Source organism: Monodon monoceros, unplaced genomic scaffold (assembly GCF_005190385.1).
Source record: "Monodon monoceros isolate NGI ecotype Baffin Bay Population unplaced genomic scaffold, NGI_Narwhal_1 Super_Scaffold_11, whole genome shotgun sequence".
NCBI classification, from domain to species: Eukaryota; Metazoa; Chordata; class Mammalia; order Artiodactyla; family Monodontidae; genus Monodon; species Monodon monoceros.
The window spans coordinates 114506650-114524471 of NW_021703767.1; the positions used below are offsets into that span (position 1 = coordinate 114506650).

At 41.1% G+C, this 17822-nt stretch overlaps 1 protein-coding gene across 6 annotated transcripts in view; it reads right to left on the reverse strand.

The window, feature by feature from the left end:
* Positions 1 to 17822, reverse strand: part of HPS3 (HPS3 biogenesis of lysosomal organelles complex 2 subunit 1) — a 65029-nt gene that overhangs the window by 18369 nt on the left and 28838 nt on the right. For all 6 annotated transcript variants that reach the window (XR_003792351.1, XR_003792352.1, XR_003792353.1 and 3 more), the window contains exons 2-7: positions 11902 to 12393; positions 11179 to 11350; positions 10990 to 11075; positions 7466 to 7658; positions 2935 to 3016; positions 236 to 390 (exon numbers count right to left, since the gene is read on the reverse strand). Coding sequence is in view for 3 of the 6 variants with exons in the window: in XM_029214555.1 (XP_029070388.1) it covers positions 236 to 390; positions 2935 to 3016; positions 7466 to 7658; positions 10990 to 11075; positions 11179 to 11350; positions 11902 to 12393 (1180 nt within the window). In the remaining 3 variants the exon portion in view is untranslated. The remainder of the gene's footprint in view (positions 1 to 235; positions 391 to 2934; positions 3017 to 7465; positions 7659 to 10989; positions 11076 to 11178; positions 11351 to 11901; positions 12394 to 17822) is intronic.

Genomic DNA, 17822 nt, shown 5'->3' on the forward strand with positions numbered 1-17822 from the left:
AACTAATTTTATACTTCATCTTCTTCTAAAAGTTCAAGGTCAATTATAAAGGATATTATAGAGAGCATCAGAAACTTCTTTTCTTACTCTGGAAAAAAAGAACACCTAGAAAAGCTATCTGATCATTCAAAGCTTTCATTTAAAAAAATATCAACAAAGATGTACGCAAAATATAGCAGTAACAATTCATTCCAGAAACTTTCGCAGGAATGTCTGGGGGTGAGGGGATGCTTACAGAAGCCTCTTGGGTGACTCTCTTCTCTCTGGAATTGTTTCAGGGTCTGCCTTGGTCAGAAGTATAATGTGGTTTTTAAAGTGACAGATGGCTTTCAAGCCTATGAAAAGCTGTATTCTTAAAGCACAGACATCCATACTGACAGGTGGGCAAGCCTAATAAGGAAAAAAAATCGGAAATTTAGCTAAGGAATAAAGTGCATGAATTTTAATCTTCAAATATCAATGTATTTGATACAATGTCTCCTTCCCCCTCACTCTCCCCCCAAATAATTCAAATTCCTGTTCTTATCAGAGTAAGAGGTTATCCTATCTAAACTATTTAACCAACTATCTCATCCATGTGTCTGCCAAAGAGCTACTTAGTGTCTGTTGACTTTGATTTAAGGAATGCAGAGGGTGGGTACACCTGAGGCCCCTCAAAGCTGCGGGAACTCTCTGCCTTACAGAGACCCTCCAGGAGCCCAGCCCTGGGCTGATTACCTGCCACCCAGGAAATTCCCCACTAACAGTGGGCTGGCTCAGGGTACGTTCAAGTGGCCTCTTTAGACAAAACGAGACACTATAAAAGGACATTGTACTTCAGGTAGAGTACATAAAATGGTTTCTTAGTGGTTGCGTGTGTACGAAAGAAACACTCTCATGTTCCGATGGCTTCTGTTAGCTCTGTAGATGTGAACACTGCCTGGAACAGCCAACAGGCTGGGGTGTGTCAGGCAAACTGGAGGAAATCCTGGACCAGGAGCCAGCCTCCTGTCCTTATAAGGGACCATTCACTCAAGTAGAATGGATACGGAAGATAATGGAAGAGCTCTTTCTGCGACTCACAAAATGATGCTGCCAGGCCTCCCCCTCTCCTCCATTAATGCTGTTTTGATTCTGAGGTCATCTTCATTGTCCCTTTTGTACAAAGCACATGGGGGAAACCCTCCATCTATTTTTTACATTCCTAAGAATAGTTAAGTTGGCCTTGGTGATGCTGAGCCAGAATCTCAGAGGAAAGGGAAATGAAGATCGCGTGTACTTTGGTCCCGACTCTGAGGTTGTGAAACCTTTCTCAGACACCGCAGCTCCCAAAGCCTGAGTCAGCAAGGGAGCAAAATGATGGTGTGCTCATTCAGGGGCATCTAGGATTTCAGAATGGTGGAATCGCAGGGAAGGGGGAGCCGGGAGGTGTGATCACCGTCCTTCCCTCTGCCACCTTCAGGAGGACTGGCCTCAGGGGCAGCGTTCCCCACCAGCTGCCCATCTCTCCTCTTTTCTACCTTCCTTTCTTCTGTGTTCCTTCCCTCTGGTTTTATGAGACTCTGAGAAGGCCTAGAACTGAGATTTATTTCCAAATGCAGATTGATCCTACCTCAATCTGTTATGTACCCCTCACTCCACCATCACTACCTACACAAGCCTATGTCTCTCCGACCTGGTGGCGCAGTGGTTGAGAGTCCGCCTGCCGATGCAGGGGACACGGGTTCGTGCCCCGGTCTGGGAGGATCCCACATGCCGCGGAGCGGCTGGGCCCGTGAGCCATGGCCGCTGAGCCTGTGCGTCCGGAACCTGTGCTCCGCGACGGGAGAGGCCACAACAGTGAGTGGCCCGCGTACGGCAAAAAAAAAACAAACAAAAAAAACCTCCTGAAAAGGCTATGTGTATATCTTAAACACAGACAGAAAGGCATGGGAAAGCTATGATGCTTATTTCCCAAGAGGCTGAGGGTAGGCGGTAAGCCTGGTCAGCAGCAGAAAGTGATAGGCAGCCCATAGCAAAAGAGAACTCAGGCACAATTTCCAGAAAACGCCAGTGCATTTCACGATTTGGGTGACAGTGATAATGGAAGAGTGCCTCGGACACATTAAGTACTACACACCATCATCACTGAACATTCATTTTTCCAGAAAAAGGCGTTCCAGGTGCCAGATGGACATTAACATGTGAAATCGAGGCCATCATAACTTGGGGGTTCCCTACAGCACGGATATGCACAACACACACCCGTTCAAACAGCTTATGCTCCGGAGGTAAAACTGCACATGAGGAATACGATGCAAATGATCAGCGTATTTCTGAGAACAGAAATTCAAGGTCAGAAAACAGAGAATTTCATCATAAAACTGCCTCTGTTTATCTGGCGGTCAAGAGCTTTTCAGAGACTAAGCGTATTACTACTCACTAAAACTGAGGTTATTGATCTAGAATATCCATTTACACTAGATCAAAACTACAGAACTACAGGAAAGTGGCTGAAGGCTTTGTAAAACGATTAAAGAATTAAAGGCATATCTGATAACAGTATAAATAAATCATCTGAATGCGCTGTATTCACTTTTGTGCTCTTGAATATACTGATTTCTGTACTGTTTTGTTAACAGCTCTATACAATTGCCACCAATACTTCTATTAAATGAATAAAATTGTAGTATACCATAGCTGTGAAGTGCTCTCTCTGAAGTTACACTATATATATATTCTTTACCAAATTTTTAAAACTATGCATTATATCTAAATTCTGAGTAAAATGCTTTCAAAGTAATCTTAAAAATTACCATCTAAACCACGAATCACAAAATGCTTATCATTTTACATTCCAACATTCTAATTGAAAAAAACAAGACTTTTATGTTTGCCAAGCTTAGACACGAAGAGCAAATTTGCAAGCACTCATACTGTGATCTTTAGGTTGCACCGTCATAAGCCAGCTCTAACCTTCAGGGTGGTGTCCACATACGGGTCCTCCTCCCGAGCGGCCGCCGCACTGCACCGCACTGTGTAACACTGCAGGTTGTTACTGAGGAAGAGGAGAGATGCCACTGAACAAACTGGAGGCCAGGAACCAATGTGCCCACTGTTGGGAGGATTTCACAGCAGCACAGAGCAATGGCAGGGGTGGGGGAAGACCCAAGTATCTGTCAAATGCTGACAAGTTAGGCTACTTCTTAACAAGGAGAGTACCTCAGAAACCCTATGGAGTGTTTTTTAAAATACATGACTGGTCCCCACCTCACTCCTACCCAAATCATAATCTCTAGGGGCTGAATCTAGACACGTATATTTCTACAAAGCTCCTCATGTGACGTACACTCCTAGTTAAGAACCATGGATCTGGGTCAATACCCTCATCTTATAGACAAAATGATGCCCCTGGGATCTGCCCAAAGTACAGAGAGGTGACTATTAACGCCAAGGTTAGAACCCAAGTTTACTGATTATTATCTCGGGATGAAATGGAGCCTGGATTATGCTGGGCAACACACTTAGATTATGCAAACCCAATCCAATGGTAGAGAAAATCAGAGACTGTCTGAAGGAACCTTCAGAATTACCTAGTCCAGCAGCTTGTTTTTAAAGATTAGGGCCTGCAAGGTACATGACTGGTCCAAGTCCTCTCTGGAGAATGGAGTTAAATTAGACCCCAGGTCTCCTCACTCTTCACACTCCTCTAGCTCTTTCCACAACCCCAGGTTATGTCTGCACAGCAAAGCAACCTGGAGACCCCACAGTAAGTGCTTGGAGACTTACAAGTCAACCCTCCAACACTGACATTGAAAACCATCAATGGTTAACTTAGAAATTGCTACGAAACCCATCTTGTCGTGGGTTCCCAGGAATGATTTTTAAAAACAAATCAGAGGGCTTCCCGGGTGGCACAGTGGTTAAGAATCCGTCTGTCAATGCAGGGGACACGGGTTCGAGCCCTGGTCCAGGAAGATCCCACATGCAACTAAGCCCGTGCACCACAACTACTGAGCCTACGAGCCACAACTACTGAAGCCCGTGCGCCTAGAGCCTATGCACCGCAACAAGAGAAGCCACGGCAATCAGAAGCCCGTGCACTGCAACGAAGAATAGCCCCTGCTCGCCACAACTAGAGAAAGCCCGTGCACAGCAACAAAGACCCAGCGTAGCCAAAATAAATAAATAAATAAAATTTTTAAAAAAATCGGAAAGTGAGAGAAGCAAAAATGAACTCTATTGAAATAAAGAAATGAAGGACTAAAGCAAATCTAACAATAAGCTTAAAATAGAAGAAATACTTCTTTAACAAGAGAATCATTCTGACATTTTCACAGCTGCGAGACTTGGCACGATGTAGAGGCATCAGTCAGGACTCTCCATCTGTTTGCTGGGGCTTTCACTTTGGTCTCAGCCCACTGTCAACTGTGTCCATGTCCAGACAGCTCTAGGATGTGACCTCTGGAGTCATGACAATAGCTGGGACGGTAGCACCACCGCTTAGAAATCTGGGGTAGAGGGTGCCCTCACGAAGGAAACTAAACAGAAGGGACTTTGAGATACTGGGAACCAAAAGAAGTACCTGCAGTGGGGCCAGGATGACAGGTCAGAGTAGCTATGACCACAAAGATGACCTTTAGGTTCTAGAGAGAAAAAGGCTGCATCCTCCGACTCACCTCCAGCAACATTAATCCAGCTATTAGCTATCGCTGGAATACCAAGCAGCAGTATAAGAGAAGAACAAAGTGAACTGAAGTGTGCTGGCCTGGAAAGACGTCCAGGATACGCTGCTAAGCAGACGAGCAAGTTGCTCAAAAGTGGACATCATACGATCCACTTCTGTAAAAAACAAACCATAGTTGTTTATGTATTCTCATAAAAAAAAAAAGTTGGATGAATATAGACCAAGTGTTGACAAGGTTGACTCTGAGAAGGCAGATTATGGGAGGCCTTCCGATTCATGTATGTCTACAAGGATGACATTTTATCACATGATTTTATATTGTTCTTAGAGTCTTTTAAAAAATATTTTATTGCTTTTTTTTGAGGGTATATTCAAGACATCGCTATTCAAGAAACTTTTCAAGACAAACTTATGGATCAAGATATTTCTAAAATACGTATCTATTGGGTAAAATAAAAAATATGTAAAAATTAGTTCAACAATATAGGATTTTAAATATAGGGGTGGGGAATCTTTATTAAGAATCTGAATTTACATATAACAACCGCTATTCTAATGTCTAATGCTTCCATAGTCAGGTTAATGATGTCAAAGTATCTTTTGGTGCTAATATTAAGAAAAGCTTCAATAATTTCCCACCTGGAAGCAGGCAAAACCCACAGATTTTAAGTCTCTTCAAGCCCTCACTATACTATGTTTTCGGGACTCTACATTCCAAACTAGTTCATGACATACTTCGGGTGGAGAGGCATTTAGAGGGTCCACTCACTAAATTCTCACTAAATTCCTATACATTTATACAATCAGATGGATAAAAGATAGTCTGTTGTATAAATATTTTGGGGCAGAAATAAATATTTTCTTCCTTCTTTCTCCCTCTAATTTTTCCTTGGTTTCTGAGAAGCTATAGTTTCCTGGATTCTTCGGCATCTTTACAGACCCTTCTCTTTTTCCCCTCGCTTTCTAAACATGACTTTTACCAGTTTAGTTCTCCAACTACTTTTCTCTGTCTACACATTCTTGGGGTCATGATCACTACTTTGATAATGAGCTCGTTTTTGTTGGTAATAAAAATATCTAACCTTTCCTCTTTTCCCTAATCTTCAGTCCTATGTGTCCAAAAACCTATCAACATTTCCTCTTGGTATTCCCTAAGCACCTCAAACTCCAATGTCTAAACCAAACTTTTCTTTCACCCCATGCCATAGCAGCCTCCATTCTTTCATAAAAGCAGGCTCAAAACTGATGGGTTTTCTCATGTCTTCTCCATTCCCAGTATCCCACTAGACATCAAGTCTTGTAATTCTCTCCCATCCATGCTTCCTTCTCTTCTCACTGCTACTGCCCTGCCCAAATGCAACCCCTCATTATACTTACTGAACCATCCCAATAGCTCATTATCTATGTTCAAACCATCCTCCACAGTGGCCACCACTCATTTTCCTAAAGCAATGCTCTATTCACATCCCTTTCTTTGGTCAAAATCTCAAAATATTCCTTAATTTCCAAAGCCCTGAGCTCTCTCTCAAGCACTGTTTTCCCCATTGCTCTATGTTTCAGCTCCTTTACATTTAAAGGACATAACTACACAACACTTTGGAAATTAAAAAGACTAGCTACCTCCACACTGTTCGTTTAAGGAACACACAATAGCATTTCTCCCTACACCAGGGAGTGAGAAGACAGGGGAGTACCCCCGCTAGAAGTGGGTGTCAGAATCTCCAGGTGGGTCCTGTGCTGTGCGAAATACACTCCAGCACCTGCTGGAGATTCTGATATTCCCACTCAGTTGAAAACAAAACAAAACAAAAATCACTGTCCTATGCAATTAATTATTGGACACTCCTGCAAACCTGGACATAGCTTTGTTTATAGGTTTCCCTCTATCTAGAATGTCTTTCTCTTCCAATCTCTATCTGTCAAATTCTAACTAGCTTCCGGGCTTCACTTCAAACGCAGAAACCTTACCTGTGTGACTCAGCCAGAAGTAATTTCCCTCCTCCCACGGCCTACGCCCCTTTCACAAAGTCTTAAGACATTTTTCACTAATCTCCTAGTGTTTACGTCCCTGGTCTCTGGCCCTCTTTTATGTTGTTGCTTCAGAAAGCAGATGGTGTGCCTTATTCACAGGTCGTTGGCCAGAGGGCTTAATGCAGTGCCTTGACTATAATCTAAACTGAAAAAACAGGAAATAAAACCATAAGCATCACTTACTGCTGAGAAAAAAGGAAATGACATTAAAGCCCTGCTCAGGAACCCAGTTTACATGCCAGATTACTAGGGTAAGGCAACTGAGAAGACATCCACCACAAGTTAGCCACATGACCGTGACCACCCCCAACCTCTGGATCCTTTCCCCATCTACACTACTCAGAGGGTAGAATCAGGTAGTCTTTCTGGCCTCTTGACAGTCCTACACCATTATCAATTAGCTCAACTCATACGGAAAAGATAGGACAGCAGTGAAAAAAAATTAGGAAATCTAAAACAAAGTCTAAAAAGATGCCCTGACTGGCCCCACTGACTTTTCATTAGAATTCCCTATGAAAATCTTCCCTCATGAAGAACTTTGTACTTCCTTAGAAAGATCCCCATCCAGTCTAAGAAAATAAAACAAAGGCAAAACCGGAATCTACATCTCTGACATTGAAAAGGCAGGTATGGGCCATTAAAAAAAGAACAAAAAACCCACAGATGTATATCATTGATTTACAGTGCCATACAACGGTGCACATAATTCTCATTTAAGGATTTAGAAAGCACCTTAAGAATTCACAGAGAAATAAGTGACTCAAAAGCCAGCAAGTGACTGAAACATACCTTGTGATGACATGCAAAAATTGTGGTGTGAGCACCGCCTGCTGAGACTTCTCAGGATACTGGTAGACTGACATTAATTCAACAGATTTGACAACCATGTACAGATAGCCCACATGAGGTAATGAGAAAAAACAAAAGAGGCTCAGCAACTCTTTCTCCTGAGATGAATGTTTTCTCTCAGAAGTAAGAGACCCTGCATGAAAAAACAAACAAAAAAACAAACCAACCATGAAACCAGTAAATAAAGGGAACCAATATTTTGACTTTTCTATGCAAAAAAGTCTATAAATGGAGAACCAAAGAGTTGCTTAGGGGAAGTTGCTCTTTATATAAGAATGCCAGTAAAAAAAGAAAAAGGAGGGCTTCCCTGGTGGTGCAGTGGTTGAGAGTCCGCCTGCCGATGCAGGGGACACGGGTTTGCGCCCCGGTCCGGGAAGATCCCACATGCCACGGAGCGGCTGGGCCCGTAGCCACGGCCGCTGGGCCGCGCGTCTGGAGCCTGTGCTCCGCAACGGGAGAGGCCGCAACAGTGAGAGGCCCGCGTGCCGCAAAAAAAAAAAAAAAAAAAAAGAAAGAAAAAGGAGTGATATAATATCACCATTTGAAACCACTAATAAATTAACAGATCTAGGTGATCACCATCAATGGTTGTCAACCATTGATTAACCAATGGTTGTTAACAAAAAGAGCCAACCTAATACTATGTACCTTCCAAGAGAACTCAACACTACTTGTGTTACCAAAAAAGTCATGATCATCACCATCACCTGATCAAGCCTGTCTAGAACAGCACCGTCAATAGAACTATAATGTGAGTTACATATGTAATTTGAAGTTTTCTAGTAATCACTTTTTAAAAAATAAAAAGCAGGCCAAATTTTAAAAATATATTGCATTAATCCAACACATCCAAAATATTATCATTCTAATAAGCAATCAATAAAAAATTGAGATATTTTACATTTTTTGTTGTACTAAGTCTTTAAGACCTAGTGTTAATTTTACATTTACAGCATATCTTAATTTAGACTAGTCACATTTCAAAGTGCTCAATTGCAACATGTGACTAACGGCTACCGTACTGAACAATGCAGTTTTAGATCAGAGGGAAATACAGGGATACAGGAACATGTTAAATGACACTGTGGGGAGTCAATCAGCAAAATCCAGATTGTGGGAAATTCTGCAGTAATAGTGCAGTTTCTTGCTAACTAAATTGCAAAGAAAAAAGAAAGAGAGGGGAAGGCAGAGCCTACATATTAAAAGAGACGTAGAAGACATCAGAACCAATTGCAACGTATGAACCTTACTTGAAATCTGATTCAAACAAGTAAATTGCAGAAAAAATTGTTTTAGACAATCAGGGAAATTTGAACAACTGACGGGTATTTGATGATATCAAGCCATTTTTTAAAAATGTGAAATTACATTTGGGGTTTGTTTAAATAAAAGAATCCTTTTCTTTTAGAAACACATGCTGAAATATTTAGAGATGAAAAGGTATAAACTCTTAGATCTGCATAAAAATAATCTGGCATGGGGTGGGGGGTGGTTATGGGGCAACACTGTTGAAGTTGTGTGATGGGTACATAGGGGTCACTGTACTATTTTCTCTACATCTGTGTGCTTGAAATTTTTCATAATCAAAATGTTTTAAAAAAAAACATATAGCTCTGATTGATACCCTTCAAGGACACCCATCAATAACAGAAGAAAGTTCAATTATGGCACTTCCACAACTGGCCCAAAGCAACTGATCCAGTTTCTACTTCCTCTTCTTTCCTATACACATCTGTGCTCTAGTTAGACAGAGCTGCTTGCTAGTCTCCAAACACACATGATGGTTTTACACCTTGCCTGTGTTGGTTCCCTTTATGTAATACCTTACCAAAATGTCCAACTTCTAAAAATTTTACTCATCCATCAGGGCCCAGCTCATACATGTACTACCCATCCCCTCATTTGTCCACTAAGTAAACACCCATCAGACACCTCAGACACCTACTACGTGCCACTGTTCCAGGTTCTGGGTATACCACAGTGCACAAGACAAAGTAACTGCATTCATTCTAGTGAGGGGGAGTGGGGTGGAGAATAAACAAACTCTGCGGTATGTGGAGAGGGAACAGTTTAAATAGAGAAGTCAGAGAAGTTCTCTGTGGCGAGGTGATACTTGAGCTGTGAATTGAAGAACTGGAAGACACCAAGCAACACAAGCTCTGAGGAAGGTTCCTTCTGAGCACTGGAAGAGTAAATAACAGGTCTTAGATAAGAGTGTGCTTGGTGTATCTGAGGAAGAGAGAAAAGTCACATGGATGGAGAATTGTAAGAGGGTGAGTGGGACAAGAAGAGCTCCGAGTCAGGGTCATGGAGGCCATGAAAAGGATTTGGGCTTTTGTTCCAGGTGCTGGGGGAAAACCCTGGATAAAGAGCTAACCCTCTAAGGTGGCTGTGTGCCCTCTGGTCTCCTGCCTCGTGTTACACCTCCCTCTCCCTTGCTTCTCTCAGTTCCGCAAGCAAAGATTCTCCCTGGGCCACAAGGCCTTCACTGCTTCCTCTGTACCAATCCTATCCCCAAATCGGCCCCTATTCATTCTGCAGATCCTCTTTCTCAGGAAGCCTTCCCTGACCCTAGGAGGAGGTCAGGATCTTTTGTTATACACTCTCAAGACAGGGTTCCTCTCTCACAGAGCGCTCAGGTCAGAGTGTAATTGTGTACTCTTTCTTATGATCATTCCATTCATGTCTGCCTCCCCCCCGCGAGACAACAGGCTCCCTGAGTACAAGTACTTTGCCTACTTTTGCTCATTATTGGTTCCCTAGTATTCAGCACAATACCCGACGTAGTAGGTACTCAGTAAATGTTTGCTAAAAGAAAGAAAAAAATAATGAAGGTTATAAACCCATTTAATCAGAAAAATATTCATATCTTTCCCTAGGCAACTCCTAAAGATATTAAGCAGGCCAGGACTAAGTACAAAACTTAATAGTGATTCTTAATCTCGGTTGCCCATCATATTGCTGGGGAGGTTTTAAAAAATACTGATGCCCAGGCTGCATAGCTGACCAATTAAGTCAGAATCTCCAACACGTAAAGACTGGGCAACAGTATCTTGAAAAGCATCCAAGTAAGGGCAATGTGCAGTAAGGTTGAAAACCACCGCTCTAAATGGATTTCCATTCAGTCCACATTCTCCCACCTGGCTCACAAGGCCATCATAAGCAGCTCTGGCAAATGACCCAGCTGGACCCAGATGAACCTTAGCTATAACAGGGCTTCCATTTCCCTTTTGGGACCTAGAGACCATTTCAAACAGGGAAATGGGTTCTGTCAGTCACATCCTCTCCATGGCTTCTCCTAGCAGTCACGACTTCCCTTTCTAGCACTCACTGTTATTTGCTAAGGAATCTGCCCAAGGCCACAGGGAGCCTCAGTAGAAGAACCTAATCTATTTCTCACACTGGTCTCCCCTCCCGTCCGAGGGCCTTTTCACCTCATTGCACTGCAGCACTGTCATACTTACCTGTTTGGTAAATGGGCAGCAGCTGAAGTGAATGCAACTTGATGTCATCCGACAAGACACAGGATGAAATATCAGGAGCAAAACATCTGTGAGTTTAAAGAGAGAGAGAGGGGGGAGAGATCTAATTTCCATGTACTTTAAGTAGGTAAATATATATTAAATGCTGGTGAATAAAAAGTTTTCTAGTACCTATAGAGCAGGTGCTGAACGTGGAAATATTTTATTTTTTCATCAGCTAATCCTGTTGACTCCAGTGTAACAGCTATTCCAGACTGTTTGCTTTTTTCACCAAGAAGTTCCATGGGCTTTTGACAGATAACAAAATCATCTGACTCAAGCTGCAAAGTCTCATTACTGATGTCTTCAAAAATAAAATTGAAGAAAATTATTTAATAACTCCAAGTACCCCTCCAATGCAAATTAGATTGCATAATATCCCCCCACCAATTAAACAGACATAGGAATAATTTATGCACACACATCTCACGTATTTATAAAGCACTATGATTTTGAAAAGTCTCAGCACTTGCTCATTTATCCCTCACAACTGATAAAGTACAATGGGCTATTATCATCATCCCCATTTTACACACGAGGAAATTGAAACTCAGAGATGGTATTCCTAACCCGAGGTCAATTCAGCTAGTAAATATGAGGACTGGGTCCAGAAACTCCTCATCCAGCAGCAGCTGTTTCATTATTTCTCATGACAAATATATGTTGAAATACATTTACATGCTACAGAATAAGATATGGGCAGCCAGATGATAAATCCAAATCCCATGTACTAGGAACAACTACATCATAAATAATGTGGCTTGCAATATACATACTAGAGCCTTTCAGAGATTGCCAGAAATAAGGGTTTTCTCTGCACCCAACACAAGAAAGTAAGCTAAATTCATTATTTACCTTCTGACAGTTTCACTGGATTGCTGGTCTTACGTGGATGGTGGTTAACACTCTCTCCATTTTTGGGGTCTGACTCCAGTTTTAGGATTAAAACCTCTAAGTCTGACATGACAGCGGCATATCCAATACAAAAAGAAATTTCAACAGGGGTGATATTATCTATATGGATAATTAAAGAACGTTCAAAGTCCAATATTGAGAATTCTTCATTAATGATCTGATACTTCAAACTAAATAAAACTAACTTATTTGTGCAGCCAACAAGAAGGTCTCCTTTCACAGGGCAACAGGAAATGCACAGGGGGGCCTCAGAAAGCGGCATTTCCACAATAGACATCTGGTCTCTGAAGGTTTCACTGAAGGGTGCCTCCACGTCATGTCCGACCATTCGGATACATACTCGGGAGTTTTCAGTCCTTTTACTTCTCCAGTTCACATAAGCACGCAGAAACGTAGCTTTGTTTTTCTCTTCAATTGCTACCAAATAGTCTCCTGAGAAAGAAATAAGATTATACTTAGAATTTGTAATTAGAAACCACCACTTTCCTTGCACCATGAAAAGGAACTATAACTGAATCTAATGTGAATGTTTGAATTAAAGATTGACTAGAACGAAACTCTAAGTAACAGGATCTTAGGTGTACTTTAAACTAATAGACATTTAGATTCTGAAATACAACTTCCCCCCATTTTAATGTCTTAAGATAAGCCATTAATTATTCATGAAGCTTACAGAGAAATTCTACGATTTATTCCTATGACAGCTCTAAGTGTTATTGTAGCTCTGAATCTACAGCTCTAACAAAGTTCTCCTGACATAAAGAGTTTGGTATTAGTGTGATGTTAAAATTAGGTATAAATTCAGGAACTCTGAAGAGGTTAGCAGAACTTATACTACAACCCTTCCCCTTCCCACAAAAGTCATATCTTTATGTCAACTCTGAGAAACAGGATAAAGCCATACATATTAAATAAAATTTCAATCCAAGTTAATTTTCCCTTAGTTGTTGATTTCCTTGGATTATTTTAAATTACAAAGTAATTTTGGAATTACTCTTTGTTGTGAGAAGTCAAAGTGATAAAGAGGTGCAAAATGAAAAGTATAATGATCTCTCCCCGGCAGTCCGATCCATGAGGAGACAATGTTGACACACACAGCCTAAACCCGTGTCCTTCTAAACCTTTCTTTTATATAAACTTAGATCATAGACTGGTAGTTTGTCATTTTTGTTTTTGTTTTTACCAAAATGGAATCACACTAAATATATTTAACAATCTGCAACTTTAAAAAATTACCAATGTATTACCAAAAGATTACCAAATATCTTTCCCTCCAGGTTAGATACATGGATATCTAACATCCTTTTCAACATATGCAAAATATCCTGTATGTACATGTGCCATAATTTATTCAACAATTCCCCTACTGAGCTACTACATTCAAGTATTTCCAGGGTTTTTTTGCTACTATATACTGTAATAAATAGGCCTATACCTATATATTTATTTAGTGGGGGGTAAGTTTCAACAGCATAGATTCTCAAAAGTAAGACTATCAGGTCAAAGGGCAGGTACATTTTTAATTTTAACACATATTGCCGGATTACAATCACAATTATGTAATAGAGGTTCATGCTGTCACCAGAGCTGTTTAAACAGTCCTATTTCCCCACATCTTCACTAGAACTGATTCCATGTGATGGGGGAAACATGGACTCTAATGGTTATTATAATTTATATTTTCCAGACCACTTATAAAGCTGGCCATCTTATCCTATGTTTATTCAGCCATGTATAATTTCTCTTCTGCAAGTTACCTACTATTTTAGGTTGATTTTTCTTATCAAGGAAGAGCAGCTCTCTGGGTAAAAGTGATAATTAATCCTTCATTGGCCATGAAGAGCAAATCATTTTTGGTAGTCTATAGTTTGACTTTTGACTTTGCTATGGTTTGACTTTGTATGGCATCTTTTACAATATGTAACCAGCTATGTATCTTTTCCTTCTTGGCTTTTGTGTTTCCTAACTTGCTTAAACAGTCTCTTATGTCCTCCAATTACATAAACACACACTTACATATTCTATTTTAGTGGTTTTTTTAATTTAATTTTTTTTTTTTTTGGCTGCATTGGGTCTTCGTTGCTGCGTGAGGGCTTTCTCTGGTTGCAGCGAGCGGGGGCTACTCTTCATGGCGGTGCACGGGCTTCTCACTGCGGTAGCTTCTCGTTGCAGAGCACGGGCTCTAGGCGTGCAAGCTTCAGTAGTTGTGGCATGCAGGCTCAGTAGTTGTGGCTCACAGGCTCTAGAGCGCAGGCTCAGTAGATGTGGCGCATGGGCTTGGTTGCTCCACATCATGTGGGATCTTCCTGGACCAGGGATCGAACCCGTGTCCCCTGCATTGGAGGGCGGATTCTTAACCCTGCGCCACCAGGGAAGTCCTCATTTAAATTTTTAATCTTTAGAACTTTGTGGGTCAGAGGGTATAAGTCAGTGTTATTCTGAAAAGAGAACTTACTATATGCTAAACATTATTAGGTAAACAAGCCCTTTTCCAATGAATTGAAACTGAAATGCTGCTGTTAGCACACGAACTTCCCATATACAGATGCAGCAAGCAAGCAGGGGCAGCCCCTTTCTGCAGACACCAAGTGGGCTGGCCAAGCCCCTCCTCCTCCAGAATGAACCAGCCTTCAACAGAAGCAAACCTTCTCCTGTGCTGGTTCCTTTGATGCCACAGAGGTGGAGCCTGTACCTGTTCTCTCCCCAGAGATCTTGGTGGAATGCCTAAATATACCCTGCAGGCCCCATACATTTGCTCACTCTGTTCCAGAGAAGCAGTCTGATGGAGTTGGGGGCAAAAGATGCCTTGTGGCCTCCATCTTCCTTGAATTCCCTCAGCAAATACATTAAACAAAAATTTTTATTGTGGTAAAATATACGTAAAACTTACCATTTTCACCATTTTTAAGTGTACAGCTCAATGACATTAAGTACATTCACACTGTTATACAGCCATTACCACCACCTCCAAAACTTTTTCATCTTCCTCAAAACTCTGAATCCATTAAACAATAACTCCCCATTCCTACCCTCTGTACATGGTTTTTATTACTTACATAATACAGTATAGCACCAATGCTGAACAGCATGATTATGTGCAATACATAAATATGAACTATTTGTACACATCTGCAGATCTAACTCAGAACTAAGGTACATAAAATTGAAAGCAAAACTAAGTGCATTAATAATAAAAGTGAGGGGCTTCCCTGGTGGCGCAGTGGTTGAGAGTCCGCCTGCCGATGCAGGGGACACGGGTTCGTGCCCCAATCCGGGAAGATCCCACATGCCGCGGAGCGGCTGGGCCTGTGAGCCATGGCTGCTGAGCCTGTGCGTCCGGAGCCTGTGCTCCACAACAGGAGAGGCCACAACAGTGACAGGCCCGCGTACCGCAAAAATAAATAAATAAAAAAAAAATTAAAGTGAGGGGGCGGAGTCAAGATGGCGGACTAGGAGGACGAGGAATTTGCATCTCTGCGTGACCAAGGCACCTACCAGGCACTGGTGGGGGATCACGGACACCTAAGGGGACAGGAGGAACCACCAGCAACCGGGTCCTGAGCCTAGGCACCGCCCCATGCTAAAATGTCACCCCCCCCACTGGCCTAGGTCCCACCCCACCCTAAACCCCACCCTTGCCTAAATTCCACCCCTGCCTAAACTCTGCCCCCACAGCCAAGACTTTTTTTTTCTTCTTTCCTCTTTTACATTGGGGTTCTGTTTTACCTTGCTGATTCATTATTGTTGATTCATTTATATTTTTATTTTTCCTAATAAATCTTTTATTTTTCTAATTTTATTTTATTCTTTATACTTTGTTATTGATCTCTCCTTTTGGCTTGTTTCCCCCCCCCGCCTTTTTTTCCTTTTCTCTGTTGCAGTTTTATTTTACCTTGTTGCAGTTGTATCAATTATATTTTTATTTTTCCTAATCTATTTTTTATCTTTCTAATTTTTTTTTTATTCTTTGATATTGTACTGCTCTTTTTTTTCTTTTCTTTTCCTTTTTTTTTTTTTTCTTTGCCACAACACAAAGCTTGTGGGATTTGGTTCCCAGACCTGAGGTTGGGCCCAAGCTCCTGTGGTGGGATCTCTGAGTCCGAAACGCTGGGCTAAAAGAAAACCTCAGACCCCAGGGAATATCAACCAGAGTGAGGCCTCCCAGAGGTCCTAATCTCAGCACCAAGACCCGGCTCTGTCCAACTCCCTGCAAACTCCAGTGCTGGACGCCTCAGGCCACACTACCAGTAAGACAGGAATACAGCCCCACCCATCCAAAAAAAAAAATGAAATGACAAAAAAATACGTTACAGACGAAAGAGCAAGGTAAAAACCTATAAGACCAAATAAATGAAGATGAAATAGGCAACCTACCTGAAAAAGAATTCACAGTAGTGATAGTAAAGATGATCCAAAATCTCAAAAGCAAGAATGGAGAGAACAGAAGAAACATTTAACAAGGATCTAGAAGAACTAAAGAGCAAATAAACAGTGATGAACAACACAATAACTGAAATTAAAAATACTCTAAAAGGAATCAATAGCAGAATAACTGAGGCAGAAGAATGGATAAGTGAGCTGGAAGATAAAATAGTGGAAATAACTGACAGGGAGCAGAATAAAGAAAAAATAATGAAAAGAATTGAGGACAGTCTCAGAGACCTCTAGGACAACATTAAACACAGCAACATTCAATTACAGGGGTCCCAGAAGAGGAAGAGAAAAAGTAAGGGACTGAGAAAATATTTGAAGAGCTTATAGTTGAAAACTTCCCTAACATGGGAAAGGAAATAGTCAATCAAGTCCAGGAAGCACAGAGAGTCCCATACAGGATAAACCCAAAGAGAAACACGCCGAGACACATATTAATCAAAGTATCAAAAATTAAATACAAAGAAAAAATATTAAAAGCAGCAAGGAAAAAACAACAAATAACATACAAGGGAATCCCCATAAGGTTAACAGCTGATCTTTCAGCAGAAACTCTGCAAGCCAGAGGGAATGGCAGGATATACTTAAAGTGATGAAAGGAAAAAAACCTACAACCAAGATTACTCTACCCAGCAAGGATCTCATTCAGATTCCATGGGGAAATTAAAACCTCTACAGACAAGCAAAAGCTAAGAGAATTCAGTGCCACCAAACCAGCTTCACAACAAATGCTAAAGGAACTTCACTAGGCAGGAAACACAAGAGAAGGAAAAGACCTACAAAAACAAACCCAAAATAATTAAGTGGTAATAGGAACAAACATATCGATAATTACCTTAAATGCAAATGGATTAAATGCTCCAACCAAAAGACATAGACGGCTGAATGGATACAAAAACAAGACCCATATATATGCTGTCTGCAAGAGACCCACTTCAGACCTAGGGACACATACAGACTGAAAGTGAGGGGATGGAAAAAGATATTCCATGCAAATGGAAATCAGAAGAAGGCTGGAGTAGCAATTCTCATACCAGACAAAACAGACTTTAAAATAAAGTCTTGTAATAAATTACAAGAGACAAAGAAGGACACTACATAATGATCAAGGGATCAATCCAAGAAGAAGATATAACAATGGTAAATATTTATGCACCCACAATAGGAGCACCTCAATACATAAGGCAAATGTTAACAGCCATAAGAGGGGAAATCAACAGTAACACAATAATAGTACGGGACTTTAACACCCCACTTTCACCAATGGACAGATCATCCAAAATGAAAATAAATAAGGAAACACAAGCTTTAAATGATACATTAAAAAAGATGGACTTAACTGATATTTATAGAATATCCATCCAAAAGCAACAGAATACACTTTCTTCTCAAGGGTTCATGGAAAATTCTCCAGTATAGACCATATCGTG